General features: G+C 33.6%; 2 protein-coding genes across 3 annotated transcripts in view; both read right to left on the reverse strand.

The window, feature by feature from the left end:
- The window catches only part of LOC128998768 (serine/threonine-protein kinase SRPK-like), a 133,172-nt gene that overhangs the window by 81,884 nt on the left and 32,711 nt on the right, over positions 1–18,577 (reverse strand). The window lies entirely within an intron of this gene.
- Positions 14,816–16,966, reverse strand: LOC128998842 (uncharacterized). The gene has a single exon (XM_054425199.1). It carries the CDS (start codon positions 16,964–16,966, stop codon positions 14,816–14,818), a length of 2,151 nt encoding a protein of 716 aa, XP_054281174.1.

The raw sequence follows: 18,577 nt of genomic DNA on the forward strand, positions 1-18,577 counted from the left end.
CTAGGCACGAGCTATTATTCTATTTATTCTATTTATTCTATTATTCTATCTATATATTATTCCAAAATCATTTCTTTTTCTTCTAAAATAACTTTTTATCCTTCATCACTTAGTTAAAAAAAATTTATCAATATATACAATACGACTCTCTTCCACACACAGAGGTATTCCTTCTTTGTGGAAGATATTTCGCTAATGTAAAAAGCTTTTTTTGTATTTTTATGTTTATATTAAATTTTATATTATTAAAATACCAAACAATATCGTAAACATTTCTGTATGGAACTAACATGATGTAATTTGTAAATATTTTGGCGGAATAAATGCTATTTTGATTTGATTTGAGCCTGGGATTGTTTGTCGCATTACTTCAGGCTAGACCCAGGGGTTGCGGCATTATCACTTAAATAAAATATTACTGTATTGTTTTTACTGTATTAAGAAGTTTTTAGACTAAAGCGGATTTCCCGACTATTCCAAGGCTTTTTTGGAAATAAATAAACAAATTCCTTTTATTTAACTTTACTTTTGAAAAGTTGAATTGAAAATAAACTTTCAAATGCTCTAAAATATTGTTGCGCTGCGTTATTTTCCATTCATTCTTTACAGTTTCAAGAAATGTGTTTAACTTTTCCATAAACTCATGCAGTGCCAATGTATTTGTTCTTATAGACATTTTATTATTGTCAATTCACCCATTCCATCATATTTAACGATAAATGCATTCCATTTTCCAATTCCCCACACAGTACGAGTACACATAAGTTACAGTATTCTATTTCCTGTCTAATCTTTCCTGCACAACCACAGCCAGGTTCCTAATCTATATCTCGCTATCAGTGACCTCTGACTTGGTTACAGATAATAGAATAAGCTATTCCCTTATCTGTGGTTTAAGTTAACAAACATTATGTTTTTTTAGTGAACAGATGTGAATAGCTGATACACTATTTGTCTCCAGCGACGAGCGACCACAGAATAATTTTTTTTTATTCTGTGGTTGCTGACTTGTCTCTTTCGCTCTCCTCATCTTTGCATTCTGATATAACTATTACTACAAGATGTCTCTTCACTAAAGATCTATAAAAAGGTCCTTTGTATACCAGCGGCATGTTTTTGAACAGCTTTGTAACATAGATAAAGTAATTCAGCGTTTTATTTAACGCAACTCAAAACGTTTTTATTCTAACCCTTCGAGCTTGGGGAAACTCAATGTTGTGTCTTTTTTACAATAAATTCCCCCATTAAACACCTCACAGATAAGTATGCAACATAACATATCAGCTGATCGGCAGTGAAGTAAAGAAAACAGGGATACCAACATATAATTTTGTTTCATCTTTAAAATGTATCTCACGGTACTTTTAATTTGGTTTGTGTAAAAAAAACCCCCTTGTATTATATAAGGGCCTACGCCATCTATGGGTGTTATAAAAATATTTTACTTTTGTTTTCTCTACTTTTGTTTAAATATAAACTCTCCAAATCTTTTCAGTTTTGACGGAGAGCTCTTTTCAGTTTTCAAATTTAGGAATTACTAGCTGTGTACCCGTTCTACGCACGGGGATCTTATAATATTCAGTTGAAACCTTCTTATATAAAGAACAGCAGTTGGTTTGCATATTTTAAGATATGCTGGCCAAACTATTATACATAGCTTCATTTTATGTTGTTTTTTGTTGTTCCGGATCGGTATGACAATCAATAAAAGGTTAAATTACCTCTGTGTCTGCCGGTCGATCCTATAACGGTAGGCTTACTTTTATTTTTACTATCTGATCTCGTTTGCATGGCTCAATCACGTCCTGGTTGAAGTTCGTTCGCTACGCTCACTCACCTGTATGTTGGAGCTCGTTCGCTGCGCTCACTTTCCTTCAGGTTAGCTCGTTCGCTACGCTCACTTGCCTTCAGGTTAGCTCGTTCACTACGCTCACTCGCCTCCAGGTTGCAAATTAGCTGTTGTCATAAATGTAAAAGAAATAATAGTGCTAGTGCTGCACCCTGTTGGTAATCCTTGTAACTTTAATGCTATTGAACATCACAGAACAGAACCAACTTGTTTAATTGAAACAGCTGTTAAGATTCAATAATTTCATTTCTCATAAGGTTAACATGGGCTTCCAGAAATTCCACGTCAAAAATCGACAAAAACTTGATTTTCAAGGGTTTACTGTTAAATATCTAACTGTCTCATATTCGATGAAATACGTCTAAAACCATCTCATATATGTATAGTATTTGGAAAATAAGTTTCAGGCGGGACAGTGCTATAGTTATTGAGGAGTAGTTGTAATAAAGTGCGTATTTTAGCGTTACCAAGAGAATGACAGATAGACAGACAGACAGACAGACAGACAGACAGACAGAAATTGAGATAAGGTTTGATTCGGTTTCTCTGACCTATGAAATGTAAAAATAACCAAAAAGTTCATTATTCTAAGCAATGTACAGACAAAACTCTAATTTTATTTATATAGATTATACTATACAAACAAATATTCTATTGAACTCCATCATGATGTCTTACAACAATTGGAAATTTTAATACCTATATATTGTATACCTCATTGCATGAAGTGAATACATTGTTTTTGTTCACATCAATCAATATAAACTAAAAATATTTGGCATGGATTTGCTGAAAAGGCCTGCACTAGTATCACCAAACTTTATTTCATATTGACGACCTTATTAAAGAGTATATTTTTCAGTAATTATCAAATTTAAGTTTGATGTAATTATGAAATTTGAAAGAGGTGTCTACTCCATCATATTTTATAAAATTTAAACTTTTAGACTACACTTTAAGTTAACCCTTAAAATGAGGGTTGAAAAAGGTAGGGTTAGCAGCAAATGATTACTTAAGGAGTAACTTTATTATGAAAATACATTGATCATCATCAGGAAGAATTCTTCGGAGTTTCTTGACAGCGAGAGATGGTTTTCTACAGCCGTAGTTTCATTTACACATGCCTTTGTACATGTAGAGGAAATCTGAAAATGGCCAAAAGGGAGGTAAGAAAACGCTAACTAACTTCATCAGTTTAATTTCAGTGTTAAAATTGAACACTACTATCACAATTTTGGTGTTGCTAAGTTAATAAGCTATTTAATTTGTATTTGTTGTTTGAAGATTTGGTTTAGCCTTATGTTTTACACATTCCGTAGTACGAGAGGTAGAAATCTGAAAAAATAAAACCAGCCTATAAGTGGTCGAGTTTCAAAAACACTTAATTTGTTTGGAACCACAATATTTGGAACCATTTATTATTAAGTTTAGTGGTGACATCATTAAAATCTTAAAATTGATTGACACCACTAGGACAATTTAAATATTGACTCATCAATTTTCTTACACAATTGTTATTATTTAAGTTAATAGACTTCTACATAGGTGCATAATTGTTTATTGAAGACTTTTTTAAAGGTGTACAGCCATTTAGTTTATTTTATGTAATTACGATGGATACACGTAATTTAGATTATGGGTATAAATATTATATATTAATAAATATAAATATTATATATTATATATTAAACTTCCATACTGCTAGGGTTTTTTTACGTTTGAAATAACCATACCTATGAAATGTATCTCGAAATGAAGTGAAAACAAAACATGTAAACCTTAAACAAGTAAACCCTGTCTAAAATTGTCATGAAATAAATACAAACTAGTTGTATATTTTACAAACTGACGTGAAACTTGACTTCCTAAACACGTGAAAGTTATAAACACGAGTATTTTTAACTTACAATTTTTGTGAAATTTGAGCCAATAATTAATTAATATTATAAAATTACTAATTTACGATTAATAGAAAATCGTTAACTTGCTCATGGGAACTGTAGACAAAATTTCAGTGAATTTAAATGTTTTCTGCTTTGTACAATATATTGTACTTAATTACCTTTACAATCTTTTTAAAGCAAGTAAATACAATATTTGATAATTTAACCGTGCTACAATTCTTACATTTACACTATGTTTAAAAAATGTAATTTTTTCCCTTTTGGAGTTATCATGACATATAATTTGCTGTATGTTTTGCATTCTGATAGTGAAAAATTACAGTTAGATCATGTTATGGTGTTGCACTTTTTTCCATGTTATATTATTTAATTAACTTATTATTTTATTATTTAATTGACTTTTCCAACGTGTCTTGTGTTTATGGAGGTGGGTAAACTCCTCCCGTTATCAACGAAAAATACTATGCTACATTAATCTAAATTGACCTCCAAAAGGTGACCAACCACGCCTAGAAACGTTGTGTAGTTTAAAACCACGTTTAGATACGTTGGAAAAGTCCAATTAAATAATACAACATGTTAAAAGCCAAAGTCATTATGCATTTTAAAAACTCTGTACACCCTTTTCCAATTCAGGTGCACCAATTCCAAATCTTTAACTTGATCACATTTTATGAGGGTAAAAAATATTATTGTAACTGCCCTGGATGCAATGAGTTATACATCCTAGAAATTCCTATCCCGTAATTTCTGACATGACAACTTTAGGAGATACAGTACCAACATGTAAAACTATATCTTTTGTTAATACATCACTGGCACGGATACTATAACAAATAACGGTGTGGATCATAAACATAAAACATATGACGTCACTAGACCAAATTCAAAACTAATAATCGTAACGCTCCTTTCTCACTATACGATTTCGCACATACGATTATTAATCGGATTTTTAGTCGACCATTGAAGCTTAAGGGTTTTTTTCACATTATACGATTACCAATAGTTTACGATTTTCACCCGCATAGCGACCGTTTTACATTTGGTTTGGACGGGTTTTTAGCAAAGATGGAATATAAAACATTCAGGCCAGTGGCTATATGTTTAGCGAATTCTCCATATAGGAAACAAGCTATTACTGTGGGCCTCATGGTAAGACTTCACCGATTTAACCCACCCAGGCCGACCCAGGACCGATTTATTTTTTCGTGTTGATGTCCCCAGAGGTCAAAAACACCATCCGTTACAATTCCTATGTATATTTATCAAAATATATATACATACAAAATGTTAGTTCTTAGGTTTGCTGCTACAGAGAGGGTAATGAATAAACCTACTATTTATCCTCCCTGTAGCAGCAAACCTAAGTACTCATTAAACCTAACGTCATTTATATATGGAATAATGTTTAGTCTTGTAGGTTTTGCTACGACGGTGGTATTTATGTGTATGATCCATGCACAGATATCTGTTCTAATATTTACCATCGTCACTCAGTGATTCGTATACGAAACAACGTACAACCGTATTTATTTGATGTACTGCTAGAGATGTAATCAGTAGTACTTTTGGCCGAATACCGAATACCGAGCGAAATCTAATCTAATCTAATTCCGAAGCGCCGAATATTCTGCCCCAGTTGTACAACTTTTATGTTTAGGTTTAGCTATGCTATGACTCATAGACAAGTTTCAACTTGCCTATTTGTTGTAATAGTGACGGGGAGGGGCATTGCACCATAATTTCACACCATCACCATCACAATTTACTATTAATTAAGTTCGATTATTAATTTGCAAAGTTCTGAAAATAGATTTTGGTTTTTGTAATAGTAAAAAACCTTTTCAAAATAATTCATTAAGGTATTATTTTTTCCACGAAGACTAATAATTATAACTAAATATGGGTATTCGGTATTGGGCCGAATGTCGATTAGTACCGAATACTGAAAAATTGGCCGAATGGACCGAATACCGAATAGTAAACGAGTATTCGTTAAACTTGAGTACTGACCTCCCTTGTAGCATTGGTTGTTGAGGTTCATGGTACAGGCGCTAGAGAAGGTGCGGTAGCCCTTGGACCTGCTCAGAGCACAGATAGGGTTCCAGAGAGGGTCGCAGGTGGGGGGTGGATTGCAACTCTGACCCAAGACTACAACGGCAACGCTGAGCACTGCAACAACAACAGGAGGATGATACAAGATGGAACAGGAGTATTAATTCATGGAACAGAAACTATGGAACAGATAGCAGAAAGTATGCTGTACGAGTATCTTATTTTGGAATTTAACGGTATGAGAACTGATACATACTTTCTCCCATTAGCTTGCCAACAATCGGGTGGAAGTATGATATTTTATGGGTAAAATTACAATAGGTAATATAATTATAGAACCGTAATTTTTACAACATTTTTTACCAATGTGTTTGGAGTTAAAAGGTCCATAATATAGTAAATTTTAATTAATTGAATTTTTTTACTAGATTTTCCGTAATTTTATGGGGGTTTATAAAAAAATATCATACAAATTTTAACAAATGAAAACCCCCTAACCCACATACCAAATTTCATCAAACCCGGAGAGAGACATAACTTTAAAAAACATTTTTGTTGTGTTCAGGGAGGCACTGTTAATTTCCACCGAAAACGTAAACTCAAACATTTTAACACAATACTTTCTCCACATACTAGGTATAGGGAAGAGAAAGTAAAAATGAAGTTTGTAAGTGTCAACCAGTTGAGAAATATACTGAAGACCAATGTATTGTTTTGATCATTAAAATTGATACAAGAGACTTCCCTCAAAATCTGCTTTTAGTCCAGACATTGTATCAGCTCTGTGTACTCATGAGATTAACCATATTCAACGTTTTATAATTTATTAATATTATTATAACCCAAAAGTATTTATACTATTGGTAAACACAAAATATTTATCTATACCAAGTTATATATAATCATTTATATTTAATAGATGATCCTAATTTTAATCGAACTATGTGATAAATGTATGCTATTGTGTTAAATAAAAAAAACCATTAATTCAAGTAAAATTACACATAAATATCATACACAGTAAGAAAATATTTTACCTCGGTAACACTGTAAGAAAAAGATTCAAATAATTTCAAATTGCCTTAGTACTGTACAATGTTACCATAGAAAATTTGGTTTTGACGTCTGCAGGTATAATATATGCCTTGTCGATATGATTACACTTGTACACTTGTACTATGAATGTTTACAGTTTTAAAATAGATGAACTATTGAAAACAGGTTGGGAGACGTACCTTAGGACATTCTTTTAATGCCAAAACGTAAGGTGGTAATCATGAAATTATTAACATCTTCGTATGTAATTGCAAAATGTTTGTTTTTTTAAGGATTTTCAATAATGCAAATGAGGTCTAGAGTAGGAGTTGGGTGAGTTGACTGGTAAGATGTCAGAAGTAGTAAAGGTGGAAGGAAAAATAGTTGAAGGACATGAGGAACCCATCAGGTAGATTGACAGGTGCCCTCTGAACTCGGGTCAAAGTTCAAATACAAGGATGGTCCTGACACTGCTCTATGTTATTACTTTGAAGGTCAGATATCATATTTCAGTGGAAAACACAAACATGCACTTCTAGTGACAAAAAAACATTATTACTCACTATTGCATCGGTGAAAATATGTTTATAAGCTAAGAAATAAATTACAAATAATTAAAATGTTTACGAAAAATCTATGTTTAAAATAAAACGTTTTGGAAATAAGGTTGAACTGGAAGCTTGTGAGTAGGCTCAGTCGCTATCGGTGACTTACGGTACTTTATGAGTTGGAAAAACAAGAATATATTAATGTTTGTTTATAGGGCAATGTTTATAAAGTGTAATGTAATATGTGTATGGTAATAGTTCTGAAACTGAATTTAGTTAATTTGAGAGAATGAAGCAGTACAGAGGGCATGGACAAAATAATCGTTAAGTAATGTTCTATTGTTAACCAGTTATTTATTAGTTACGGGGGAACAAACTAGGACCAAGACCGTCTGTACTGTACTTTTTTAAGGTGTTATTAATCTTTTACACCCCACCCCATCCATCAGTGATCCATATCTCGAAAATAGTAATCGATGGAGAATGAAACAATTGATAAGAATAATTACAATGGCAGGCAATGTGACGATATAAAACTTGATATGCAAGAGGAATTGGTCATTTAGCAAGATTGTGATCAATATGAGGAAGTTATTCCTCGTTACATTTTCCATAACATATTCCAACGTTTTTATGATGCATGGTTAAAAATTGAATCGAAGCTATGAAGTTGAAAGAAACTTGGTCAACATGATTGTGGTGTTCAAGTTTTCTTTCAGTAATATGTGTGGAATCGTAAGATAATTGTAAGAATTAAACTTTTTAACAAAGGACAAAGCTTAAAAGTGACCATGGGATTGCATCGCAGCTGGAAGAGCTTAGTGTGCACAAGAATAACTTGGTTTACATTATTATGTTAAGAAAACTATTAATTTACTGTGAAATTTGAAACTTAAGACTAAAAGCTTTGCCGGTTTCTTAACCCGAGCTTGAAAACGGGTCAAGGACGCAGAAGAATGTCCTGGTTCTTTAAAACAAATAATTTCTTGGTCAGCAAAACTCTAAATGAACTGCAAATCGTAAAATACACACCAACTATTGATTAATAACCAAGCTAAACTGTGCCACTTAGTTTTATAGAATTTTCAACGAATTAATCCTTTCAGCTATACTGAAAGAAGGAATGAGTAAATTTAACAAAAATACAATAAAGTAAAGTAGAGGTCCAGTGATAAAGAGGACTTGCTAATCCTAACTTCGCCTCCCAAATCAAGACATTTTCATAAGTAGGGCAAACGGAAACTCCAATGTTTCTTTTTTGTTACTACGAAATAAATATTTTCATTCACAATGTAAAACTCTAAATCTTTAACAGCATTGAGCCTGGGGGGGATTAAGGACATGGATTAATAAAGCATGACATTTTGTTGTCAAACACCATGTTCATTGTATCTACTACAATGTGACTTTAAGGTATTCATAATATATATATGCAGATGAGTTGATGAGTAAAATTTAACTTAATGTGTGCAACAGTTGTTATGTCTTATTTTTCAAACGCTTGTATAATTGCATCGAGTGTGACATATAAAAGAGGCTTGCTCTAACAAACGAATTGTGAATGTAAATGTGTTAAAACTCTACACGTACATTTACTCTAATTCTTAACTCACATAGAACTATTTTATTAATATATTTTATTACATTTTAGATACTTAGATAAGGTGAAGGATTATCGATTTCAATACTGTATATTGAAAAGCTATCAAATCTTAGAGAGCGACAAAATAACCCCTTCAATAAATTAGATTTCTCGCCATTCGCCTTTTGGTCTAATAGTAATATAAATAAAATTTATTTTGACTATTATCATTCTATTACTAATAAATATTTTTGCTCATAAGTTTACAACGCAGAGATAAATATTTATTCATTTTACAAGGGTTTTACAGGGATTTAAAGTGAATTTAAAGTAGATTAAAGTTTAAATGGAAAACTGTACGTTTCAAGAATAACGTAAAATACTTTTACGACACTCGTAGAAGTTTTTAAGGCACTCGCCAAGGCTCGTGCCTTAAATTTTCTACTCGTGTCGTAAAGACTCACTTAACGCAATCGTTGCGTAAACTACTATAAATAATCTAAAAATACCCCCGCCGCAGCAAACCTGCCGACTAAGCGAATTTCAATTTGTCTGAATTGATTTTCAATTAAATATATTTTAATATCATTAGATTTAACGAGTACCTAGGTTTGCTGCTACAAGGAAACTAACAAAGTGTGTTTTTTAGTAAAATATTGATAGCTTAGGACAAAATAAAAAGATTTTCCAGGTTTGATCAAATTATATCCATAAACAAGCAAACTACAACATTTGACAATATTCTCCATAAGAATAACATGGGAATTTTAAATTTACAATTTTTTAAATTTTCTCCGTTACTAATAACCGAATAAAAATACTTTTATATACTAAATTATTTGTTTTTTTAAGCTCTTTAAAAAGGTTTAAAGAGAAATTGGGAATTTTTTTGTTTTGAGGGTCCTCATTCAAGTTTATCCCGCTTTACACCTAAACCAAATTTCATCAAAATCGGACAAAAATTACTCAAGTTATCGCGTTCACGGACGTATATATATATATATATATATATATATAAATCTATATATATATACATATATAAAAATTTGAACGAATGGTGTTTTTGGCCTCTGGGGACATCAAAATGAAAAAGTAAATCGGTCCCGGGTCTAGGTCTTACCGTGCCACCTACGGTAATAGCTACTTCCCTATAGGGAAATTCGCTAAAAAAACTTCAACTAGTAAGAAAATCAAATTACGTCCTACGTACAAGTTTAAATAGAAACATAAAAATGTTAAACCCAAAATTCGCAAATAAATAAATAAATATTAAATTAAGTTTGATAAGCACAAATACAATAGTCATATTGTAAATCTATAGAAACGAGAATTATTAATTAAGTCTACTACAGCTGATAAATAGTCTCAACTTGTAACAATTACAAATTACTTCAAACATACACTCCTATAAAAGATTTTGAAATTATTAAACCATTCATGAAACGTTATTCATTCTAGAAAACGTGTTCTAAATGTATAGAACGTGTTAACAAGTTAAAAGAGCGAACAACTTACAGTTTGCAACGTACGAAAGGATCTTAAAATACTGGGACTGAAATAAATTGATAATTATGAGTAGTGGGTAATAATTATGATGCAAAAAATAAACTAGGAATACAACTTAATACAGTGGAACCATACGCGAAATATGCAACAATCGAGAAACTTTGTTAGTTGGTAGGAAAATAGAAAATTAGGTCCGTTCATACATATATGGGGAAAAACGTTAAAATAATGGAACATAGCTTCAGAAATAAAGTATAAAAAAATGATGTTAATAAATCATTATCAACGTTAGATATATGTATATTGTAACGTTGACTTGTATATTGTAAACGTTGATAAAACCTACACTACATGTACATTTGAAAACACGTTTTGATTAATTAAAAACTGCGAAACTGGTTTGATAGTTAAATTTAAGTTTAGAAATAAATTAAGATGTAAATTCTAGCAATCAAGTAAAATAAACGAATTTGAAAATGATGAGACAAAAATGCATAAATTATAATACAATTACAGATAAACACTAATGCAAACAAATAAAATAGGAATATAGCTAAAGTCTTACAGGATACGAGCAGAACCATCACAGCCCTCATCTTGCACTACCTGGGAATCAAGTGCTTGATCGAATCGTTTTATACCAGAGTCACCGCCAATAACAGGCAATTACATATGTAAATTGTGGCCTTCCATATCCGTGGTATTGGCGAAGGTTTTAGACAAGATTCCGTCGAGCCAGACGATTAGAAGGCACAAACCGTCATTATTGGATCATAAAAATGTCAAAAGATCAAAACACAGGAACGCGGAGTTTCCTCTTTGATCGGGTGCAACAATTGCGTATTTGTTTTGCAAAAAAAAGGTTTTTCGTATCACATTAGGGATTTGGTTGTACTCAGCTTGAAGTACTAAAACAGGATTTAGTTATCAAGATTGTTTTTCCTGTCGCTGAAAAAAATAGAGTTTGTATCACCAGTGGTTGTGTAGTTGATGGTAGATTGGAATTGGATGATATTCAACATGTCGACCGTCGAATGAGTTTACAAAGGTAGATTTTGATCTATCCCTAAGTGATTAGCAGAGTAAAACTACCCCTTCATGTTTCTTTTTTCCTACGAACACCCTGGACTTTTCTGTCCCATACTTGAGTCTGTTCCATGTTGCCAACATTCAATATTATTTATTTCCAATAGTACAATCATATTCCAGTGACATTTTAATACGGGGAAATATTCCTGACAAACTGTGCGTCTGTGAGGAAATGTCGAGATACTCATTGATGTTACTTCCAGCATGGTTCAATTTTAAAAAATAATAATAAATTTCCTTTAGAACGAGAATATAACTTATACGATAAAACTAAACAAAATCAATAATTATTTTATCAGTGCGGTTTGTTATTTGTCACTACAGGGCTTGTAGTAAATGCTAATTATTTCAATTTTTTCCTCTATTAGGAAATTACCCCTATAGAGAAGAAGTAATTAACGTTGATAGCATAGTAAGACCTAGACCCAGGACCGATTTAATTTTTCTTTTATGTCCCCAGAAGTCAACAACACTATTCGTTCAAATGTTGATCTACTTTGACTGAAGTTGAAGTTTTAATCCGAACACCTGCACAAATACCTGAAGCTGACGATGGTGTTCGTCACCGAAATATGTCTTGACCATGTATATTATTTGAGCTGCCTGATGAATTTTATGTATGTTGTTTAGTCTTACATAATATTTAAACTCATACGTTACAGCTAACAATAACTGGAAATATTCATAGATTAGTATTCGCCGGGACACCGATGATGATTGAATGTGTTTATGCGTTTCAATGAACCTTGAAACGCTGTACGGTACTAGTTTATGAGTCTAGTCAATCATTTTATTCAAATTGACCAGTCTAGTATAAAATATAGTCCTCGTGGCTTCCGTAGCCGAGAACGTCCTAATGACCGACGTTCCCTGGGCTAGATTATGTCGGGCGAAATAAAATGATATGTGATGTACCTAGCTGAAATTATACCCAAAACTATGGATTTCGTAACAAATTGGACTGGGGGTTTATCATTACCGTGACTAATTGTAGTTGATAGTGGGAAAAAACCTTTTTTGTGTGAAGAAAATATGATCATATCTTGCTCAAATACAAAATAATTACAAAACTTAAATTTGGTTTGATTTAAATACTACCAAAATTGCATGTGTCATACAATAGGAACAAATTCCTTTTCAAAATTTTTTCACATCTACATTGATTATAAAACCATAAATATTGCAGCACCAGTTATAACCCGAAAAAACATTGTGCCTTTCTCCTCAACAACTGTAAGACATCCTTGATTTTACGTTGGAAACTGGGTATCAACGATAAAAAAGTAGAAACCAATGATATATGAAATACTTTCCAGCTTATATTTTGTCAATTAATACCACGGTACTTAAATGATGAGTTTACGTTATCCAAATTTAAAATGTTGTCAAACATCTAGAGTTGTTTACGATTGCATCAACCACCCATTCGTTCAGCAAGGGCAATTAGTCGGCTTAACAAAGCAGTTGAGACCGTCCTTCGGCGTAAGGAACAAATACGTCACATAAACTAACCCTTTCTATATGTCTTCTAGATTTGTTATCTAGGACCGTGGGTAAGGGTGGTATGTGGGATCAATCAGTACTCATTGTCGTGTCTGTCGAGAAACACTGTTCTCGCAAAGCTTCATATCAGGCAGATCCCTCCACGTAATTTTGCATTTAGTTTAAAAACCGCATTAGTTTCGATATAGCAATTCATTCATCACACTATCAATTATACAGTCCACTAATATCATTTGTTCATTTCTACATAAATAAGATCATAGTTCATTTTCAAAATGTTATTTGTTATTATTACCAAAACATTGGTGCATCACACGCTGCAACAATAAAGCTACAAAACTTGATACAAAGTCACTCCACTGGACAACAATCTATTTAAAACATTCAGTGATACACTACCTCCTCATGGAGGCACCCGCTAGAATATGAAATTAGTTGCTGTTGCGGCGCGTGTTGCGCCAATGTTTTGGTAAATAATAAAGAACTAACACTTTAAAAACGAACTATGAATTTATTGATGTGAAATGAATATTAAGTGGACTGTATAAATGATTGACTAATGCTATAACGAAAAACTAACGCGAATGTACTATTGAATGCGAATAAAGACTAATGAAATACGTGGAGGGGTCTGCCTCACACGTCCTATACGAAAACTACGAAACGAACTTGACAATGCGATGCTAGTTGAGACACTGACTATGACTGAATAAAAGACACCTTCCTCACCCTCGAATGGGGTTGCAACTTTCTAAAAGTGGTGAGGAAGGGCCTGTCCTTTCGCAGAAGGACGATGGTTTATTACTCTGTTACCGGCGCTAAAAGCCGACAACTGCCCTAAGAGAATGCGCGTTTACTACTTCACAACTCTAAGTTAAAACTACATATGAAATATAGCATTTATAATAATTAGCTAATAAAATAACGTAATGAAACACACAATCAGAAATATATACAATAACTCTCCTCAACATTCTCCCCCCTTGAAAGTGGGAATGCTTTCAACTATTTAAATATTGAATGATTATAACCTAAATGCAATAAAATTGATATATTACAGTACAAGGGCAATTACAAACAATTCGATGAAAATGGCAATTGCGATGATACGCAAATAAAAACCTTGAATGTTGACTATAAGGGGAGACTAATCAATCAATTACTATAGACTAAGACTAATGAATCTATAATAATATGACATAATGTGTAAAACGCTATACAAACATACGATTTATAAAATGATCATCAAGTGAAATTAAAGCAGTTTGATGTTACAATTAACAAAAAATGAAACTCATACTAAAGGCTCAAATTGAATTACTAAAATGACTATACACATTCATTGATTATGAAACAAACTAATAACAGAAATGCAACAATTTGTTGAACAAATTACTTGAGCGAAAGTACACATTTACACAAATATTAAAAATGACTACATTGTTTAACTAATCCTAAACACGATTGATTGATATCCAAATCATCCAATATTGACCAATGAATACATAATTGCAAAAATTGATATTTTACATTATAACGTGATATAAACCCTAACTTAAGCTGTGTTGTTAATACATGAATATGTAATGAATTAAATTGAAATCATAAATAAGACGACTAAACGATTATAACTAGACTACCATGAAATATTGCTACACTATATACATGAAGTGCAACACTGATCGCTCACTTTCACTATGATTGGCCATTTTGGTTGACACATGACACAATATCACTAGGATCAATGGTGATGGTGAGGTGGTGGCTGACAGCTATTTTGATGACACTGTTGCTGTCTTGACTGTGGCCACCATGACCTTGCTTTGGGCTTGGAGATGGACGTCAATGGACCTCGCAGTTTCCCACTTGTGAAGTGTTGGTTGTCATCTCTGATGATCGCCCGCTGATTAGGATGGAAGTTGGGGACATCTGATCTCCCTAAGTTGGTAGCGTTGACAGAATGAGGTGTAGACATATCTCCGTAGTTGCTGACGGTGAGGTGACAGTGTGAACGTAGAGTTGGACTGTGATTTGTTTTAACTTCCCCAGAAGCGACCCATCCAAGAGATGTCTTCTGAAGAAGTGGTCCATTTTGGTGCAGCCTCATTTGTCCCATGTTCAAGAGATGGAAAAATAGTTCGGCCCCGATAAGCATGTCGATCGGACCAGGTGTGTTGAATCGAAAGTCTGCTAAGTTTAATGATGGTGGTATCTGCCAGTTGTCCGTGTTCATCTCTATACGTGGTAGGTGATGGGTGATTTTTGGAATGACTAGGCAGTCTATTGAAGTCTTGTAAGCTGTGTGTTGAGAATGAAGTTTGCAGACGACAGAGCTAGAAGTGTTTGCCTGTTGTTCACTGATCCCACTTACGATGGTAGACGTTTTGTGTTTCTGCAATCTCAACTTATCTGCCATGTTTTCTGTTATAAAGTTAGATTGTGAAGCTGAATCTAACAGTACTCTGCATTGGTGCTTGTTGCCTTGATAATCTTCTACGTCGACCAATGCAGTGGGTAGTACTACTTGAAGGTTGTTACAGTGAGATGCAAGTGTTGTTGTCATGAAAGATGTACTATGATTGTTTGGTTGTTCTTCTGTAGATTGGTCGATGATGTGAGGATTATCAGTGTCCAAGTCAAAATGTAACATTGTGTTGTGTTTATCGTTACACACTTTGCAGGCTCCAGCTTGACAGTCTTTAATTTTGTGTGATTGTGAGAAGCAGTTTATGCACATACCTAGGTTCTTGATACTGGAATACCGGTCTGTGGGCTTCAGTGACTTGAACTGATTACATTGAAATATCTTGTGATTTCCATTGCAATATGGACATGTTACACTACTGCTGCTGGTAACTAGAGTAGTGTGATGTCTGAAGTGAGGTAGCGTTTGGTTGCTATTACTATGTGGACTACCACTTGATTGCTTACTATGACTATTGCTTATGATGTTATGTCTATTGTGATGTAGACTTTTGTTGCTAGGACTATATGGACTAGTTGATTGATCGCTATGATTCAAGTCGATTGCTTCTAATGTTTGACATCTAGATTTTAGGAATGTGATGAAATTTGAGAATGTTGGTACATCTGACGATACAATGTGGCTCTCCCAAAGTCTAATAGTAGGGTGGTCTAGCTTCTTGGTCAATGTAAATATCAACAAAGTATCCCAACTTTGCACTGGTTGTCCTAGGTTTTCTAGAGCACGTAAATGCTTGTTTACAGTATCTATCAATGATCTTAAAGCTATTTCTGATTCCTTTTCAATTTTGTTAATATTGTGTAAAGCAGCTATGTGGTTGTTTATGAGTATTCTTTTGTTTTCAAATCGTTCCTTAAGTAGGGACCAAGCAGTCGTGTAGTTTACTGAGGTAACTTCTAAGGATTCTATGACGCTGATAGCTGGACCGTGAAGTGATGTTTTGAGGTAATGAAACTTTTGTGTGTCTGTTAGTGACGTGTTGTCATGGACGAGAGAATGAAATATTTCTTGGAACGAAGTCCACTCCTCGTACTTCCCACCAAATGTAGGGAGTTTTATAGTAGGCAATTTGACACTGATTGATGAGTTATTAGAAACTACAGAGCTAGATGGGGTTGAAATTGGTTGGTTGTCAGTGAGGAGAGCTTCAGCTTGGGCAATCAATTCAAAATAAATGTTTTCAAACGATTCCCTTTCAGCTTCGTGATCTGATTCAGTATCAAGAAGTTCTATGTCTCCTTGTATGTGTTCAAATTCTTGTACAAGAGGTTGAAATAGGGCTAGTCTACTTTTTAATTGTGACACGTCATTATCTACTATTGAATCTACATACTTTTTGAATCTAGTAAGCTTGGCTTTGGTCTGTCCTCGCTTTTGGCATAATGTTTTTAATTGCTGTTCTGTCATATTCTTTGTGTGCAAAGAGGCTTGTAAAAGGATGAATGCTGTTTGAAGCTGAACGTGATGAGGTTGATAATGACTTACGGTGCTGCATCTGTGTTAATCCAATCACTGGACACTAAGTCACTAGTCACTGAGGCACTTGAAGACGAACTGAAGACGGCACTGAAGTCGCGACGGTTCGACACGTTCCGACGACGAAACTATGCGTACGTTACGATTGTTCCACGCGATCACTGATAAATAATCCGGCTCGAAGGACCATGTTGCGGCGCGTGTTGCGCCAATGTTTTGGTAAATAATAAAGAACTAACACTTTAAAAACGAACTATGAATTTATTGATGTGAAATGAATATTAAGTGGACTGTATAAATGATTGACTAATGCTATAACGAAAAACTAACGCGAATGTACTATTGAATGCGAATAAAGACTAATGAAATACGTGGAGGGGTCTGCCTCACACGTCCTATACGAAAACTACGAAACGAACTTGACAATGCGATGCTAGTTGAGACACTGACTATGACTGAATAAAAGACACCTTCCTCACCCTCGAATGGGGTTGCAACTTTCTAAAAGTGGTGAGGAAGGGCCTGTCCTTTCGCAGAAGGACGATGGTTTATTACTCTGTTACCGGCGCTAAAAGCCGACAACTGCCCTAAGAGAATGCGCGTTTGCTACTTCACAACTCTAAGTTAAAACTACATATGAAATATAGCATTTATAATAATTAGCTAATAAAATAACGTAATGAAACACACAATCAGAAATATATACAATAACTCTCCTCAACAGTTGCCTTTATACGAAAACAATGCCACAAACTTGAGCTCAAAATAACAACTTAATAAAAAGTTACACTAGTTCAATGAATTAAAAGTTCCAAGTAATCCTTGAACGGCTGCCGTTAAGATGGTTGTCCATTTGAGTTTGGGTTTGCAGCGTTGTATTTTACTAACAAAGACCTTTTATTTTATATCCATATCAACCAATGCTTACATTTAAAAATTCATTCTGACTCTTAGCCTGACTCTTGAATAATGTTTTAAATGGTTCTTATGCCTAGTGTAATTTCAGCTACACAACCGTTTGAATTCATATTCAATATTACGGGAAAATAGCAGTTTTTTTCTGAACTAAACTGAATATTTTACAGTTTAAGGTCCATGATGTTACCGCTTCTGTGAACTTTCACACAACATAAGGGGGTGGGGGTGTTTAACACCGCCCCTACAATCGTGGTTTATGTATCTGCTGGTTGATATGAAAATAACAGTAGCAAATAAATATACAGGGTTATTACAAATGATGTTCATGATTTCATACATACATGAAATATAGTTTTATTTGTTATAAAAAGAAATAAAATGGTTACAACTTTTGAAAAACTCAAAAAGTTTTGACACAGATACACAGAACTGTAAATGCTCGATACGTCTTGTAGTACGACATATTTCAATAAAGTAGTCAAGCTCTTGCTAGACTTTGAAAAGTGTGTCTAGGTCTATTGTTTCGATAGCTTTGGTAATTCGTTGCTGGATCTCAAGTATGCTTGATAATGGTGATGTGTACGCCTTATCTTTGATGTATCCCCACAAGAAAAAAATCAGGGG

Source organism: Macrosteles quadrilineatus, unplaced genomic scaffold, assembly GCF_028750875.1.
Source record: "Macrosteles quadrilineatus isolate MER2022 unplaced genomic scaffold, UCM_ALF_1.0 Scaffold_7__1_contigs__length_78375512, whole genome shotgun sequence".
NCBI lineage: Eukaryota > Metazoa > Arthropoda > Insecta > Hemiptera > Cicadellidae > Macrosteles > Macrosteles quadrilineatus.